Raw genomic sequence first — 16,495 nt, 5'->3', positions numbered from 1 at the left:
GGCCTCTTTGAATCCCCCTGGGTACAACACACGCACGCCTGGTATCAATCATTCAGGCTTACCTTGTTCCCCACGTGCTGGCACACACATACACACACGCACACCTACACAAAACACACTCACACACGTACACACACTGCTTGATATCGTATGTACATTGTTTTTACATTATAAAACCACTCAAATAACAGTCGGGCCAAAAAGGGACAACTATTTGGGTGGGTATGGAATAACTTCCAAAACTTTGTTTTTTCTATGATTTATTCATTTCATTCAACTTTTGTGGTATATTCCAATCAATCAGTCCAATCACCAACAGGTGCGGCCAATTACTTACAAAGAATAAAAGCCAGCATCTTCCCTGCCAGTCCTGGCCAGATCATCTTGTTCCACATGCCAAGCCTTCTTGCATTCACTCCTGCTTTACCAGGGGGATCCTGCCCCTGCCTGCCCCTGACTACCTGCATGCCTGCTATCCTGATTTGTCTGTATTGATTTTGACCTCGCCTCACTCGCAGCACTCTTACCTATTATGTCACCAAATATGTTTTGTCATGTTTTATCAACCTGATTTTGGGGTTGTTTTGTGGTTTATTCAGTTGACCCACCTTCCAGCCATCCATTTTTTAAAACAACCTATTCTCTCAAGGGTCGCAGGCTTGCTGGTGCCTATCCCGGCTGGCTTCAGGCAGTAGGCAGGGGACACCCTGAACTGGTTTCCAGCCAATTGCAGGGCACACAGAGATGAACAACCATCTTTGCACCCAATCACGCCTAAGGACAATTTAGGTTGCCCAATATACCTGCCATGCAGGTTTTTGGAGTGTAGGAGGAAGCCAGAGTGCCCGGAGAGAACACATGCGGGCTCGGGGAGAACATGCAAACTCCACACAGGAAGGCTGGAGGGAGGTGGATTTGAACCCGGGTCTCTTTAACTGTGAGGTGGATGTGCTATTCACTGCGCCACTGTGCTATTCGCTACCCCACCCTTGACACACCTTTTCAAGGTTAAATTAATGCCTAAAGAAGTTGAGTTGATTAAAAAAAAAAAACTAAAGTTGGCTCAGTCCTTTTTGACATAATTTTGAGTTGTTTTTGACCCCTCTGTTTTTAGGATGTAATTACAAACTAAAATTACTTAACAATATAATTGCATTCAGTTTAGTATGTGCACTTACTGGGTGAAAAGTTCCCTGAATTGGGTGAAAACGCTAAGCAGGTCCTGAGTCCAAAAGGGACACTCGAGACCAGAGGTTGTGTTCCAAATACTAAGGGATCACACTCAAGTTCACTGGTAAGGTTTATGCAGGCTTTTTTACATCCAGCTAAAGGTACCACACTCTAAAAACAATTGGTTCAAAAATAAGTCTATTATGAAAAAAAGAAAAAAAAAGGACTGGCTAAATATTGTAAAACAATCAAATATTTGTTATTGTCTTATACAAAATGATTTATTTTAGGGGTTGGGGTCAGAGTGACCTAAATTGGGCTATTTTTAACCCATCTTTTTAAGGTAATGGTTTACCAGCATAGTTGTTATTTAAAATAATACTAAGTTAGACATATATTATAAGAAGGAGCATTTTCACTTGGTTAGGGATCACCACAGCAAGTTACGCATGTGATATTTGCCACGTTTTAATTTTTGAACTCAGAGTACCAATTGGATGTTGCCGTTTAGTACTCGGATTTGAACTCTTATATCCATATCCAAGTCAGTAGTGCAACCGACTGCTCCAATGTTATTTAAAAATGATTGACATTAAAATTACCTCTACTTCAGTACCCCAAAATGGCAAATCCAGTTTTCAACCCGATCTGCCGGGCCAAAATAATTAACCCAATCAAGGATAAAAGTCACCCAACCTGCTCACAATCCATATCAATTTTATGGAGTGATTGGGCGAGGAAAACAATTTTAGTGTGTATGAGAAAGACGTTATTGTTAACACAGATAAAACCATAGTAACACACAGGATGTATCTGGTACACGCACACACACACACACACACACACACACACAAACGCACGCACACATACACACACACACACTCTGCTCCCAGGAGGGCAGTTAAAGATGCTCTGCAGGCCTGGATATAGGCAGGGAGTGAAGTGGCAGTAGGACGTCAAATAAACTGTCATGTCTTATTGTGTCAGTGAAGTAATTCCTTTTTAAAGGCTTGACCCTCGACCCAGCAGGAGCTCACACAATTGCAGAGTGCATTGGGAGAGCCAAGAGGTAATAACAAATGACTTGACCAAAGGTGGCCAGCTGCCAGGCCACAATTATTTGGAACCAATTACACCATTTAAACAGGTAAAGGTTATCTCTAAATAATACATATATATATTGAACAAAAATCTCATCTATCTATCTATCTATCTATCTATCTATCTATCTATCTATCTATCTATCTATCTATCTATCTATCTATCTATCTATCTATCTATCTATCTATCTATCTATCTATCTATCTATCTATCTATCTATCTATCTCTTGAAATATTTGTCTGATCAAGTGTGTGTGCGTGTGTCACAGTGTTTGACAGCTGCTGTTTTGTGTGTGACTGCTGTGGTTTCAAGGTGGTCAACTTATGACCTGTAATTACATTGCAGCAACTTTACTCATGTCTCAGCAGAGCACGCTGACCTCATACACTTCAATGACCTCATCTCAGTACCTTTGTGGCTCTCACATTCCTAATAAAATAAGAGTAAAAGTCCGGGCAAGGTTTTAATTCTGATTATACCCAATGTATACTGTCAATGTATGCTACCAATGAAATGTTGAACATACAATTGAAGAGATTTTATGCTTTTTCACTAATCAAAACCACCTAGCAAGGTCAACAACAATGTCCAACAGACAGACAAACACACTCACACACATCTACACGCGCACACACACACTTTCAAAATGGTATGCACCCATTTGCATTCAAACATGCAATGGAGTAGACCAAAGGATCTATCTAGCAAATTTGAAGGTTGGGTCCAGGTCGAAATGCTTGCCCTTGTGTGGTTCTGTCACATTGTGTAACAGAGCCACAGCTGCTCGATTGCGGATTTTAATGAAAACGTGGGGGCTGTCACGTCCAGGTATACCCCTGGAGGTTGTCTTTGCCCTGCTTTGTTATATCCAACAATGCACTAGACACACACACGCAAACGCATGCGCTCCTGCACACACAACCACCTTTACATGCATGCACACACCCTGTCACACACATACACTCACATAAGCACAAACACGCGCATACACACACATGCACACAATCAGACAAATATTTCAATTATTATTTATGACACACTCTAAAGGCCCTATCATAAATGTGAATTTGTATAGCTTGTGTAAAGCACGGTTTGGCAAATCTTTATAGAGTTTGGTGTAAAACATCCCAAAACATGCCTCATGTTTAGGATATGTAAAAGTGTAATTTTATTTAAATATACTGTCTAGAAGCTCTGGACAAAAATATACATTTTATAATACATCCAATATTGTATCACATGAAATTATTACAGATAGCAGTAGACAACCGTTCTAAATGAGATATAACAGTTTTAATTAATACTGTAGTGGATTATTCTGAAGTATATTATTTAGTACACTTTTTACACAACTCTCATATTGATTGTGCATGTTGACCACACACGAGATCAATACCAGTGAGTGCAGGTAAAATTGAAAGTAATAATAATTCAAGTTTGACAATGCCTCCGGAATCCAGGTATTTTCTGCTAACAGGAAATATCAGCATCAGAAAACAGAAATACTAACAATAAAGACATGAATAAATAAATACATAAATACAGTTTAAACGATATGTCTCCTCATGTTTATTGGAAAAACATAAAATATTATTGATCCTGATTATATAGCAATTCCCTCCCACAAAGGTCATCGAGGCCATTTCGATGAATTTCCAAATAAATGACAGTTATTATCTTTCATTAAAAGATATTTATTACAGTGATGTTTATGCCAGTTAGAATCTCCCCTACCGAATAAAGTAACGAATACAAAATAATTGACTTCTTTTTACATGCTCATTTAAAATGAATCAACAAAGGGCCACGGACATTGCAGTCACATTTTGAATAGCTTTTAAATGTGCGACAATATAACCATTCACAAATGCACTTTTCATTTCATTTATCACTTTATTGAAGTCAAGCTTAATTCACTACCAAAATTGAAAAAGGTTCACTGACCAAAGGTCAAAAGCATCACTTACTGCAGCTGAAAGACTGGCACACCACCTCCATAGTATTACCTGTTCCTTATTCCCTATCAATTATTGACATGCAGTTGTCTGCTGTAAAAGCAGCCAGACTTTCCGTTGATGTGTTCAATGAATATTTCAGCTAACAAACAGGCCACCTGACACCGTGCATGGAAATGGAAGCTGCACCCATGATGTGCATTTACTGCACATTCACCGTAAACTCACACTATTGCGTCTCAATTATCCGTATGTACTCAAGTACTGTAACTATTTGTTTTGTCAACATTTAAATGTTTGTTTTGTTCTGTTCTTATTGTTGAGAGCGAAAGAATGTGAGTATTATTAAGGTTACCTTAAAATGCTGTGAATAACACACATCCGTGTATAATACAGTCCCCCAAACGCACCCTTAAAGAGCAGTTTTCTATACCGATTTATGTATTATCACTGTGAATAAAATGACTGAATAAAGTTTTAAAACATATCAATGAAGGGTATATGCTTTTAAATACAAGTTAAAAACTATGTTATTTTCCAATTTCTCTATTAGAGCCTACCAAAATATTTTCAAAATCATGTTTCTGAAAATCTTCTTATCTGCTCTTTTTGCAATTTTTTAAAATTTGTTATGTTTCTTTCAAATCTATAATTTTTTAACGGCTTTTAAATATTATACCTTTATTTGGAGTGTGCACACCCTATTTTGTTTTGTTGTGTTTGATATCCACAAGAAATCAATTATTTTATTTTGTAGTGAGCCCTAGGTAACTGCTTAATTATTGGTAAAAGTTTAAACATTGCATAACATTTTCTTTTCCTATTAAGCCTACGATATAATACCCCCCGCACACACACACACACACACACACACACACACACACACACACACACACACACACACACACACACACACATAAATTGGAGTTTTTGTTCTTGAATTGGATTGTTGATGAATAAATTGTACATAAAACATTTGTAACTTTGTTTTAAGTTAATTGTTATCCAATATACAGGGTGTTTCATAAAACGATATAATCGGGGATGGAAAAATCACAAAAATTACATAGTCAAGGTTGTTGAAACAAAGAAGATTAATAATGAACAATTTAAGATTATTTCCTCCAAATTTGAATGAAAAAATTCAAAATTATATGGATTTCATAGGCGATTTCACAAATGTTTAATGTGCCTGAAACATGGTACAATATTAAACATTAAAGCTCGAATCTTGACCTGTTTAAAAATATGCTGTCAAAACGAGAAAAAAATTGAATCAGGATTTGCTCAGAGATCAGCTTACAAAACGATGTCTTTTTTTAACACTCAGTAAACAAATGATCAACTCCTCAACAATCTTAGACTTCTTTGTGGTGTTCTTCGATTTCTATACCTCCGCTAAATGCCATATTGTGTTGCAAGTTTTTGCATAACATTTCAAATAAGTTATACACCATGACTCTCCATACAATCTGATGCTTTCCATAGCTTCAACCAATTTGTTCCAGTCATTGTATCTTGTGTGGAGAAAAAACAAAAACAACACATTCAGCATTCACTAAAGTCACTTTAGTGGAAAAAAAATAGAGTCATTGGAGCTGTGGTGTTGTTATTTATGTTAGACACAGTTCCAAAGCAGCCTATATGGAAAAGGACACAGCCCATAAATCTTGCTATGGCCCCTATGAGCAGGTCAGGAAGGCACCAATATTTCCTCTTTATTAGAAACAACAGAGGGAACACGTAGCCATAAAGGGGGCCTAAGAGGTGAATCTCAAACACGAGTAAGAGCAGCTAAAGCATACTTCTCTCAGCTGAAAAGAACTCACACATTCCAATCCTTTAAACACTCGTGTATGTTTATTGGGATTTTTTTAACCATTTTCAGTGATACACCCGTGCCTGGCCTGTTTTGATCTGAAAATGGTGAATAAATGTTTCGGTTCTTTTTCACAATAGATTGTCATTCTGTTCTATTTATTGTTTTTCAACTGGCTTACATGCTCTTTATGTTGACTTCCTATTTGGTGCCTCTTTTTGTGACTTTGATTACATGAAGTGAAAAGGAGAAGCATCTGAAAGTGGTCTTTGCACAGCGCCTTCAAATCATTAAAACCACCCCTGTTCATCACATGTCAACTTTGAGATGAACTTTACAGGAAGGTGTAACGGATGATGGCAGCCAACGCAGCGATTCATGGCTGACGGCGTGCCATAACCCTCTACATACCCTGACCTCAATTTAGAATGTTCGTGTTGAAGGCCCATCTGAGGGGAGATGGTATCGATCTGAGTCGCTGCTCAAACAACGTCAATAAACAACAGGCTTCAGGCTTCAAGGCTGAAGAGACGCATCTCCATTTTAGGAGGGTCCACATGTGGAACACAGAGTTTGGACGAGAGAGTTAGTTTTGTTGAATTCACAGCGGCTCCTTTGAGTCTGTGATTTCCTCACTTGTGCTGCCGCTGAGGTAAGTAATCGCAAGCACGCATGTGCATGTTGACTTTAAATAATTAATATTTATGTTGAGGGACACAACCAATTGATGTTGCTGTCAATAACTGGAAGAGTAATCAGTGCTTAAAGGCCGAAGATGAATAGTGTTTCAAGATCTCCTAGATCAGCATTACACTGAGAGAAGACAGCAGGCAGTGCTGACTTTGGCTCTCTAATTGGTGGACAAAACAATCCGACAAATGCAGACGACTAATGAAATAATTATCACATCAACAAGAAAAGGAAGTGCATGCAATTATAAACAAGCATCGCACACAATACTCCTTGTTTCCTTCTTGTCTAGTTTCCTCCTATGAGTTCCAGTTAAATAAAGTGTGCCTCATATATTTAGAGTCAAACTGGGCTCTGTTTGTGCTAAGCAGATTGTCAATACGAAGAAAAGAAGTAACAGCCAAGTGAGGAGGTCGGATAAAATGGCTTTTAATTACCAGACAATGAATGCTGGCCTTCCTCTTCCACTTTCTGGTCCAAGCGTAGTCAGGAGTTTGATTTCTGATAATGTAGATTGCTGACTGAGCTCCATCCCGCTTGCCCTTAAAAGCAGAAGGACCTAACGTCAAGCCCAGGGAGAGCATGTTTGACAAATAGGCCAAATAGATCCTTTGCTGTTCATCAGAGGCCACTGCTTGTGAGGGCGTTATTTAGCAGTCTACCTATTCTGACCCATGCCACCATTAGACATGCAATAATTTGGGCATTAGATGGAGATCAAAAGACTGAAAGTTGGCAAGGAGAAATGATGTTAATGTCAGCTCATGGTGGGTCATTGTAAAATCTCATATGATTCATTTTAGTACAAAGCTCATACATGTATCAATTTGGAGTAGATGAAGCGCACCGTCATTAATCTTTCAATCCATTATTGTTCTGTAAACTTATCCTATTTAGGTTTCCACGGAGTTCAAAAGGTAAATGGCGGGTTGCCGAAGTCAATCATAGAGATGGTCCCTCAAGAGAAATGTTTGTAAAGATAAAATTTTACACATAGTCCAGATGAATAACACATGTACAAATGCAATAATGGAGATCAGCCAAGTCGACAGTGATGCTCCCTGCGCAGGGGAACAAGCCTTGCTCAAAAGCACCTTGGCAATGAAAACTGATGCCGCTCCAGCAATCAATTCCAATAGATGCGACTGGGTCATATTGCTTGCTGAACCTGACACCAAAAGTCCACTCAAGATTAGCTAATGCTACATGCAAGTGAGCTACTGTAGTTAAACCACAGATTTTCAAACTGGGGTCTCTAGACACTTGGTAGCCCTTACAGCAAATCATCATGTTGTATCAAAAAGTGCGTAGCGCCCATCAATTATACAAACTTTGTAAACCTTAACAAAATTAAGGTTTACTAAGTTTACTTCAATTAAAAGCTCTTGCGTCCTAAAATACACACAGTACAGTATTTCTATCTTTCTCTGCTCTAATCTACAGTTAATTCATCAAACCCTTTTATAGTTTTTGTCTTAGTGGTAGTGTGTGTGAGTAGGTGTGTGTGTGCGTGTGTGTGCGTGTGTGTGCGTGTCTGCATGTGCACTTTGTTTGCAAATGAATTAGGTATACTTACTCATAAAATTCCATCATATTTGAAGTGAATTTCTGCTTGGGATGGATCTATCTTATCATATCTCAATATGTTAAAGCTCATAATAAACTACTTGCAAATTTCTGTCGAAAGTATTCCACAGGGTTCCATCCTGGGTCCAATTGTGTTTAGTCTTTGGATCGATAATAGGGATGTGCCAAAAAAATTGATTCATTTAAGAGTCGAGATTCTCATTTATTGCGATACGATTTAAATCGATTTAATATGTACCCAAATCTATCTTAAAGATAATAAGGTATCCATCCCCTTGCTGTCAGCTTCTGTACTATTCGAGGTGCGCTGTGCCATGACATTACCGTTCTGGAAGTCAAACCTGCCAGCAGGATGCACAAAAAACAATGGAGAAAATTCAACCACCGCCATCCTTATTGAAAGCAGTCCTCGTTGAAAGCAGCCTTGTAGTGTTTTGCAAACTTGTCTGACGCTTGAAAGCCACACGGCCGTGAATGTAGGTGCAATATTTCACTCTGCTGCTAACGAATGGAGTTTGACCATTACAGATTTGGTGATTGTGTAAGCATTAAAAGTGGCTTTTCCTTATTGGTTCTCCCTGCCACAATGACGCAGTGATTAATATTTCTGCCACCTTCCTACTAAATAGACTAACAGATGGTTTAACATATATATATATATATATATATATATATATATATATATATATATATATATATATATATATATATATATATGAACTAGTTGAGATTTGAACAGAGAAAGTCAAGAAATATACGGCAGATGTGCTAACAACAACTTCCCCCTGTCTTTGCAAGTATAAAATATTAGTGGTTTTAGTGGGTTTGTGGCTGAAATGAAACTACTGTACAGTGGAGTTGTTTGATCGAACGAGAAACACTTTGTTTCGCGTCTGTATAGTTTAGTTTGAAAGGATGAGAACGGATGCTGACTCGGTGCTACTACCGGAAAACTTGTGTTTTCCTTTCAGTTACTCATATTCCTGTCTAAACGTCCATAGTATATCACGCTTAACCTTTACCGTTCCAATTTTCGGCGTTCTCTCGCCATGTAATGTAAATATGACATGATTGTGATTCTCACACAGTTGTTGTTATTGTCCTTTATGTGTGCGCATCCCTTCATGCATATGTGGACTGAACAGGACGCTAGCGTGTGTTAGCATTCCGCTGCAGGAAATTAGCTCGGTGTTGTTATTAAGCTTTTTTTTCACGTCCCCCTATTAATGGTCTACTGTAGTAGCATCTTCATAATGGACGCCGAGGGAATTGTTATCCGAATAAAAACTCCAATAGGGGACATGGATTCTTCTGTCGACTGTCCATCATTGCTAAACTTCAGTGACTTGCTCGTACGTCGTGCTACATACTGTTGCTAAAACGAGCCCTTTACCCCAACAATTTGATCGTTTCATCCGGAATTTGTCTTATCTTTTATTGTAGGTCGCTATCAGGGATGTTATGCCTGAAGCCACCGTCACTGCATTTGAATGTAAGTATATTTGAAACGTTACCGGTGTTGATGAGTACTCAGCACAGAGAGCTTTCTGTCATGTAACCCCTCAATACCAGTGTTGGGCAAGTTACTTTGAAACTGTAATACATTATTTATTTTTCTTAATTCAAAGTAATTAGGTACATCATAATATTGCTGGATTGGAAATGTATTGCATAACACTACATTTGCATTACTTTTATATTACTCTCACCAACATAACTGGAAATATGGATTTGCCATTCTAAATGTACTCATTACACAGCCAGTGGAAGGTTGGCTTAAGCCTAAAGACAGTACAAATAGTTTGATCTAGTTTGTATTGTAAACCTAAGATATGACAAGCTACCGAATGTTTTTATGTATTCTAATCTCTTTATTACTTAGCTTCACAGCATAGTGATGCATTGTTTATGCTTTAGAAAAAACTGTTGGTGAATTCCACAATTTCAATGTTAAATTCAACTTCAGTCGACTAGGTTAGGGACAGACGTTTCAAAAATAGATGGATAACATGAGCAGCTATTCTACATCATCGTTATTGTACTGCTTAACCTGAGTTTTTGTAAGCTTCATCTTGACACACATTGACCACAACAATTTATAGGCTATTATTAATAGTAATTTTACAGTAAAAATTAGCATTTATTTATTATTGGTAGTTGTAAAAGGGATCTTGCTGACAAGGTTTCTAAATGCTGGTGGATCCACTGTGGAAAGCAGCAGCGTATCTATCAATGAATCTCCTAACCTCTTGAAGTGGAAGTGGCATTCCTCAGCGAGAGAACTTTGTTTTATCCCCACTCCCAATCCTCACCCTGTTTTCTTTTGGATAACTTAACATTACTATGGCACAGTTCTACTGTAAATAGTTTATCAAATTACTGGTACTATTTCGCAAAGTGGACAACTCTTTTGGTGTCATGCACAAAGTGCACCTAGCTAATACTGTATATTCTTCTTGTCTTTATCTCTGATGAACTGAAAGTAATTTAATATGTCCATCTCGTGTACATATTCAACATGTTGTCTGCCGCCGCCGCATTCATCTCTGCAGTAGTAGATACTATCCTAACATCAGCAAGTAAACATTTTGCCCCAGACCTTCTCTACTTGTAGAATTTGGTCGGAACAAAACAAAAAACAAACACCACCTTCACTTTTGTACTGCATTACTCCCAACACTGCTCAATACAAATTACATTTTTGTCATGCTGGGATCTTTTTGTGTTGAATTGTGTCCTTCATATGATTTATAATTTATAATGTATAATAAAGGACTTAGTGACACATTAATTGCTTTTGTTCAGCTACAGCTTGTTTGTGGTGTTTACAACTGATCATATTACATTATAACTGGATAAGTGTCTTTAAAGTGTAACATTTGCAACTACATGTCTTTTAGATGAAGATGAGGTTGGTGACAGAATCACTGTGAGAAGTGACGAAGAGCTCAAAGCCATGTTGTCATATGTAAGTACAGGAAATAATTTTCATATACTGTACTTGTAAATACAGGAATTAATTCATTTTCATGTACTGTAAATCATGGTGGCACAAGACCATGACATATTGGATGTTTTCATTTAAAAAAATGTGCATAAATACAAAGACGCCTACTATAGTGTATTGTGGATCCTTAAAACAAAAAAATAGAACTGCATTCATACACAGATGGTTCACACAGATAACAAGAATTAAAATGTGGTTTTGACACCTGACTAGGTCACACATCACTACAGTGAGCCAATATCCAATGTCAAAGGGAATCATAATAAGCATTCTTGCTCTCTTGAAAACCACCGTTTGGATTATTTAGCTCTGCAGAATCACTAGCATGAAAAATCTTAATATAGGTCTAACATCTGGTAACTTGCTGAAAAAAGATTGGAACATTCGGCACCTGCCTGTTAGCTGCCACTTATATGCTGATTACCAGGTAATATGTTGTATTTCTTCCTTGCATGACTTCATATACATTTTCAAATTAAAGAAATAACTGCAAATTCAAATTTTCCAATTTCAAAATGATTTATTTTTATTGAGCAGGCTGTAATTAACAATCTAAAGTTTTTCCAAATGCTGCTGCAATAACAAATGATGCAGCTAAGATCTTTCAGAATAGTTGTACATGAACCAAATACAAATACATTTTTAAACACCAAACAAATAAACATGAATGCAAATAGTAACTACAATAGTGATTTTACTTCTGGGCACAACAACCAACCAGCCATGTTTCAGCAAACTATCATTTGTCTCAACTTTAATGGTCATGTTTTTTTGTTTTTTTGTTTATTTGTTTTTTTTTAGAAAGTACAAACATGTCCACATAGTAAGTGTCCAACTGTGCTCTTTGGGCAGTACCTATATCACCTGCTCTGGAAAAGACGTGCACTGTAAACTGATGTCGCATAAAACGCTCAGTGAAAGTGGTATAAACATTTTAGCCACTTTCGTTAGCTGCATTTACTACAGCTGTACCAAGTCATTGGCTGCAAGGACCAAAGAGTATTAGTCAAGTTTTAGTCGAGAGGAGGCTCCCGCTGCAGGCTACTGTGCGACTAAAGTGACATCTTGACGGTATCGCAAACCACAGCTCAAGACTGTGAATTTGCCGCCGAAATCCACTGCCTCCCACCATAAAAAAATGGCTTCATATCGAGCGCAATGTACATACCAAAATCCTGTGTTCTTTTGGTAGCTCTCACTCTTGATGGGTCCAGAGGCAAATGCAAAAGCATTTTCCTCAATTATAAAACAAAATGTTGCCACACAGATGATATAAAAGTAATCGAAGCGTCATGCATTTCTTCTTTCTCTTTTTCAATTAATGCTGGCTTGCAAACAACATTTAGGTGCATACCGCTACCTACTGTACGAGAGTGTAGCACTCACGCCTATACATCAAACTCAATGCCCTCAATTACACTTCTGGCGCAATAACCTGTACTCTCCACAAAAAAAGTGAAAAGGAAATTAATATCGTGGCATGCCAGCACGAGACATCTTGTGGGGTTTGATCTCACGAGAACACATCTCGCATATCGTCTCATCCCCAGAATTTCTGTGTTTTAATATTATATTTTACTATTATAAACATACTATGCATGCTTTGACCTACCGCAGTACTCGGGCAAATCAGCTTCTGCTTGCGTCAACTCAAGAACACTCAGCGTTCCTCTCCTCTCACCAATGTTTTTTAAAAGAAATAAGATAAGCTGATTTGATTGACTGCGAATCAAGTAGGCGGTGCTCACACCCACAATGGCGCGAAAAGCTCTATGCAAAGTGTGCTACACTATGTTGCATGGGTCTTTAAAAATCCCCAAACTTAGTTGAGCACACCCAAACAAACTTTAAACGACACAACATGCCAGACTTACACTGGGCAAGAAAATAGAGTCACATGACTTGAGAAATTTTCGACTCAAATTTCACCATGATTGCCTTCCGTTGGATCACCTTTATTGAGAACAATGTGGAAAATAATTCCACATAAGGTGTCTGCTTTATCGTGGGAATTAGACTCACTTGTTATGGTTTTTGAAACTTCAGAGAAGTCCCAAAAGGTGCTAATTTGGCACTTGAATCAGCTTTTGTCTTCTCTGTTTACACTCAACAAGAATGCACTTTAAACTGTAGAAGCCCTTTTTTGTAAAAAAAAAAAAAAAAAAAAAAAAAATCCCCTTGCACAATAAAAATAAAAATCAACTTCTGCAAATAACTTCATCATATTGTGTTTTGGTGCTCAATCTCAAAATTCCCATTTGAATTAAACGCAACATGAGATTCTAATGCTCGTTAATATGGCTGCTTGAGGAGGAGTAGGAGTCGGGGATTGGACAACCTGAACACTATGCGGGTGAGATGGAATATGACTACAACAGCAGAAACTAAGGAAATGCTATTTTCGTACTGTAAAGTTTTATTTTTCTGCTATTTGCCCTCATCTGCTGCCACTTTTGCGTTGGAACGTCACTTCACTCGGAAGATACTTGTAACATTTAATGTTTTTGAAGAACTTGGAATGATTTACATGTAAAACACGAGTCATATTATGACAAAAATCATGATAGAAAAGCCACTCTGAAGCGGATTGATTTAAAAAAAATGAAATATTACAAATATAAAGCCGAAACCTGATACAGTACAGTATATTGGAACGCGAACGTCGTATTCCAATACACGTATTGCGTCACTTTGTATTGCAATATATCAATACAGTATATCGATATCATCACCCATCCCTACTTTATAAGTTGGCTGTATGAAGATGACCTATTCGGTAAAATCTACAGTATATTACTGTTTTTTTTTTTTTTGTTCACTTGAAAATGTGTGTCCGAACATTGCATTGGTAATTTACAATTTATTTACAATGTATTTTTCCATTCTGTATGCTCTGATCCCACTACACAGGCACACACACAAACACAACGTACGCATAATATTTAGTGTTCATGACATGGACTATAAGTGTAATGATGTGTGATGGGTCCCTCTCTTAAAAGGAGAACGTACTGATAGATAAATGGCTGTCGATTTTTGATTATTTATTATTCAGTACTTAAAGATTTGCCTCATTAAGAAGCGCTCCCCCAGGCTGATCCAAGTCTGCGTTCATCTGTAGATGTCTTTTACCCCCCATCAACTCAGAATTCTGTGGGACCCACAGGCACAATTTCTGGTTTTCTGGTCCATGTCTGTCCTGCAATGATGTCTTCAGGCCGCATTTTTCACCATAGTGGAGTGTAGTAATCGCAGGCTGATTATGAAAAAGTAAATCAATATGTTGTATGTTGTACTCAAATTTTATTACAATGAGCATCTAACAATGGGACCTTGTGGTAATCTCCTGACTACACTGGACTATAATGAACCCCTCACTTCCTATTTTCAAAACTTAAATTAATAACCGGTTTGAATTAATAACCTGTTTTATGACTTGGCTTTCAACTAAGCATGAGACTTTGCCCTTGCTTTAATGTTTTCAATTATCCAGTAATTGTTTTATATGTGAGGATAAGTACAGAAAACGGATGGATGTTTTAATTGCAGTTTTTTAATTTATGCTCAGCACTTAGGTTCTGCTTTGGCTGTTTAAAGTGCTCTGTAAATCAAGTTGTTGAAATGAGTTGAAGAGCAGTTCTCATTTTTAACAAGTGTTCAAATGCGTAATCATGAACTTGAACATCTTGTTTGGACTTTTTTAAATTAAAAAATTGAAGGTGCTTTCAAATTTCTCATTGTAAATAACCACCATTCTGAGAGAGGGTTATTTATTTTATATATACGGTAAATACGCTCATACTTTGTGTACCGAACTGCTTTTTGTATTTTGACCTGAAAAGCAAAGTCTTGTTACTGGAGATCAGGTGATTAATGTAAGGTTCCGCTTTTTTCTTTTGGACCACACTTGGCCACTCTGCAGAACATTACCCTTCCCCCAAAAAGGAACCCCAACAACATAATCAAGACAAATGTATGAAATCAGAGTTAAACTTTTTTGAGAATACTGTAATAGGAAAAGTATAACACACCACATCATGGTGAAAGCATGGCCGTGTAATGGCAACAACTGCAATTGTGCAGTTGAACAGACTCACTGGTGTTTATTGACATTACTGCCGACAAAAGTTACAAGATTTATAATGTCTAATTCTGTAGTGTATAATGTTATACTCACTGCTTACATTCGCTATCTCAACATTGCTTGATCCCCAACATTTAAGTTATTTGTAGAATAAATATTAAGCAAATAAATACAGCAGCTCTGTAATGGTTTTCTTGTCCCACTGGGACGGCCATGTTTGTAAAAAGCTGCTGACCACCTGGAAAATCAAATGCACACTACATGAATTCTGATCATGTCTTATTCAAGTGTAATGTTTTTCATCTATAATTTAACATTGCATTTTGGAGCTTTGCCATGCAGGAGCTGTTTGCTTAAAAAATACATTTCATCTGATTGCAGTCAGCTGTTTTTATGGCCAAACACAAGTTTAGTAAATAACCCGTTTGTTTGTATGCTTGCACATTTATACCATTTCATCTTTTTTGGGGCATTATTCTGTTTTTATTTATTTTTGCCCTGACAAAAAAATATTGCCCTTATTGGAGACCAAAATTAATACTCAAATTCAGTGGTTAATTAACTTCGGGCTGCGGAGGACATTTCTTGTAGAAAGTATCCCCATCAGTGGAAACACTGATTGCTACATGCTCCTGTGAGACCCACTAGTCTTGCAGGCATCCCTAATCATTATTGGACACCTTGAAAGACAGATGCCCCTGTTCAAAGTTAAAGACTGGCCTCTGTCAGGTGCTAAAAAAACATGTGACCTCATCTGTTCCTCAATCAGCTCCCCCTGGAGGTAATGGCTCTAATTCCACCATTCTTGCTCCCATCGCCCCTCAGTCTGCTAATGATGATGAGACCCTCTCCCCTGCTCTTGTCCCTTTAGGCTGAGCGATTGTATTTGGGATTGGACACAGTTTAGTTATTGGCCAACAATGGAGAATGTCTTTTAATAACACACCTTGCACAGATTTGGTGGTAATTGCCTCCTTAATCAATAAGCCAGCTGAGCGGAAAATTAAAGGTACGTGAAGACTGCCCTCCCAACACGTACAACATGTTTTTTTTGTTTTTTTTTTCGTATTATTGCCATTGT

The 16,495-nt window shown here is 37.6% G+C and overlaps 1 protein-coding gene across 1 annotated transcript in view; it reads left to right on the top strand.

Moving 5' to 3' along the window:
- Positions 1 to 9,276: 9,276 nt before the first annotated feature.
- map2k5 (mitogen-activated protein kinase kinase 5) overlaps positions 9,277 to 16,495 on the top strand; it is a 47,674-nt gene continuing 40,455 nt past the window's right edge. The window contains exons 1-3 of the mRNA XM_088412353.1: positions 9,277 to 9,675; positions 9,767 to 9,815; positions 11,224 to 11,291. Coding sequence (XP_088268479.1) covers positions 9,550 to 9,675; positions 9,767 to 9,815; positions 11,224 to 11,291 — 243 coding nt within the window. The 5' untranslated portion in view covers positions 9,277 to 9,549. The remainder of the gene's footprint in view (positions 9,676 to 9,766; positions 9,816 to 11,223; positions 11,292 to 16,495) is intronic.

Source organism: Hippichthys cyanospilos, chromosome 4, assembly GCF_059441005.1.
Source record: "Hippichthys cyanospilos isolate Australia breed blue-spotted pipefish chromosome 4, RoL_Hcya_1.0, whole genome shotgun sequence".
Taxonomy (NCBI): Eukaryota; Metazoa; Chordata; class Actinopteri; order Syngnathiformes; family Syngnathidae; genus Hippichthys; species Hippichthys cyanospilos.
This window is presented reverse-complemented; position numbering and strand designations above follow the sequence as displayed.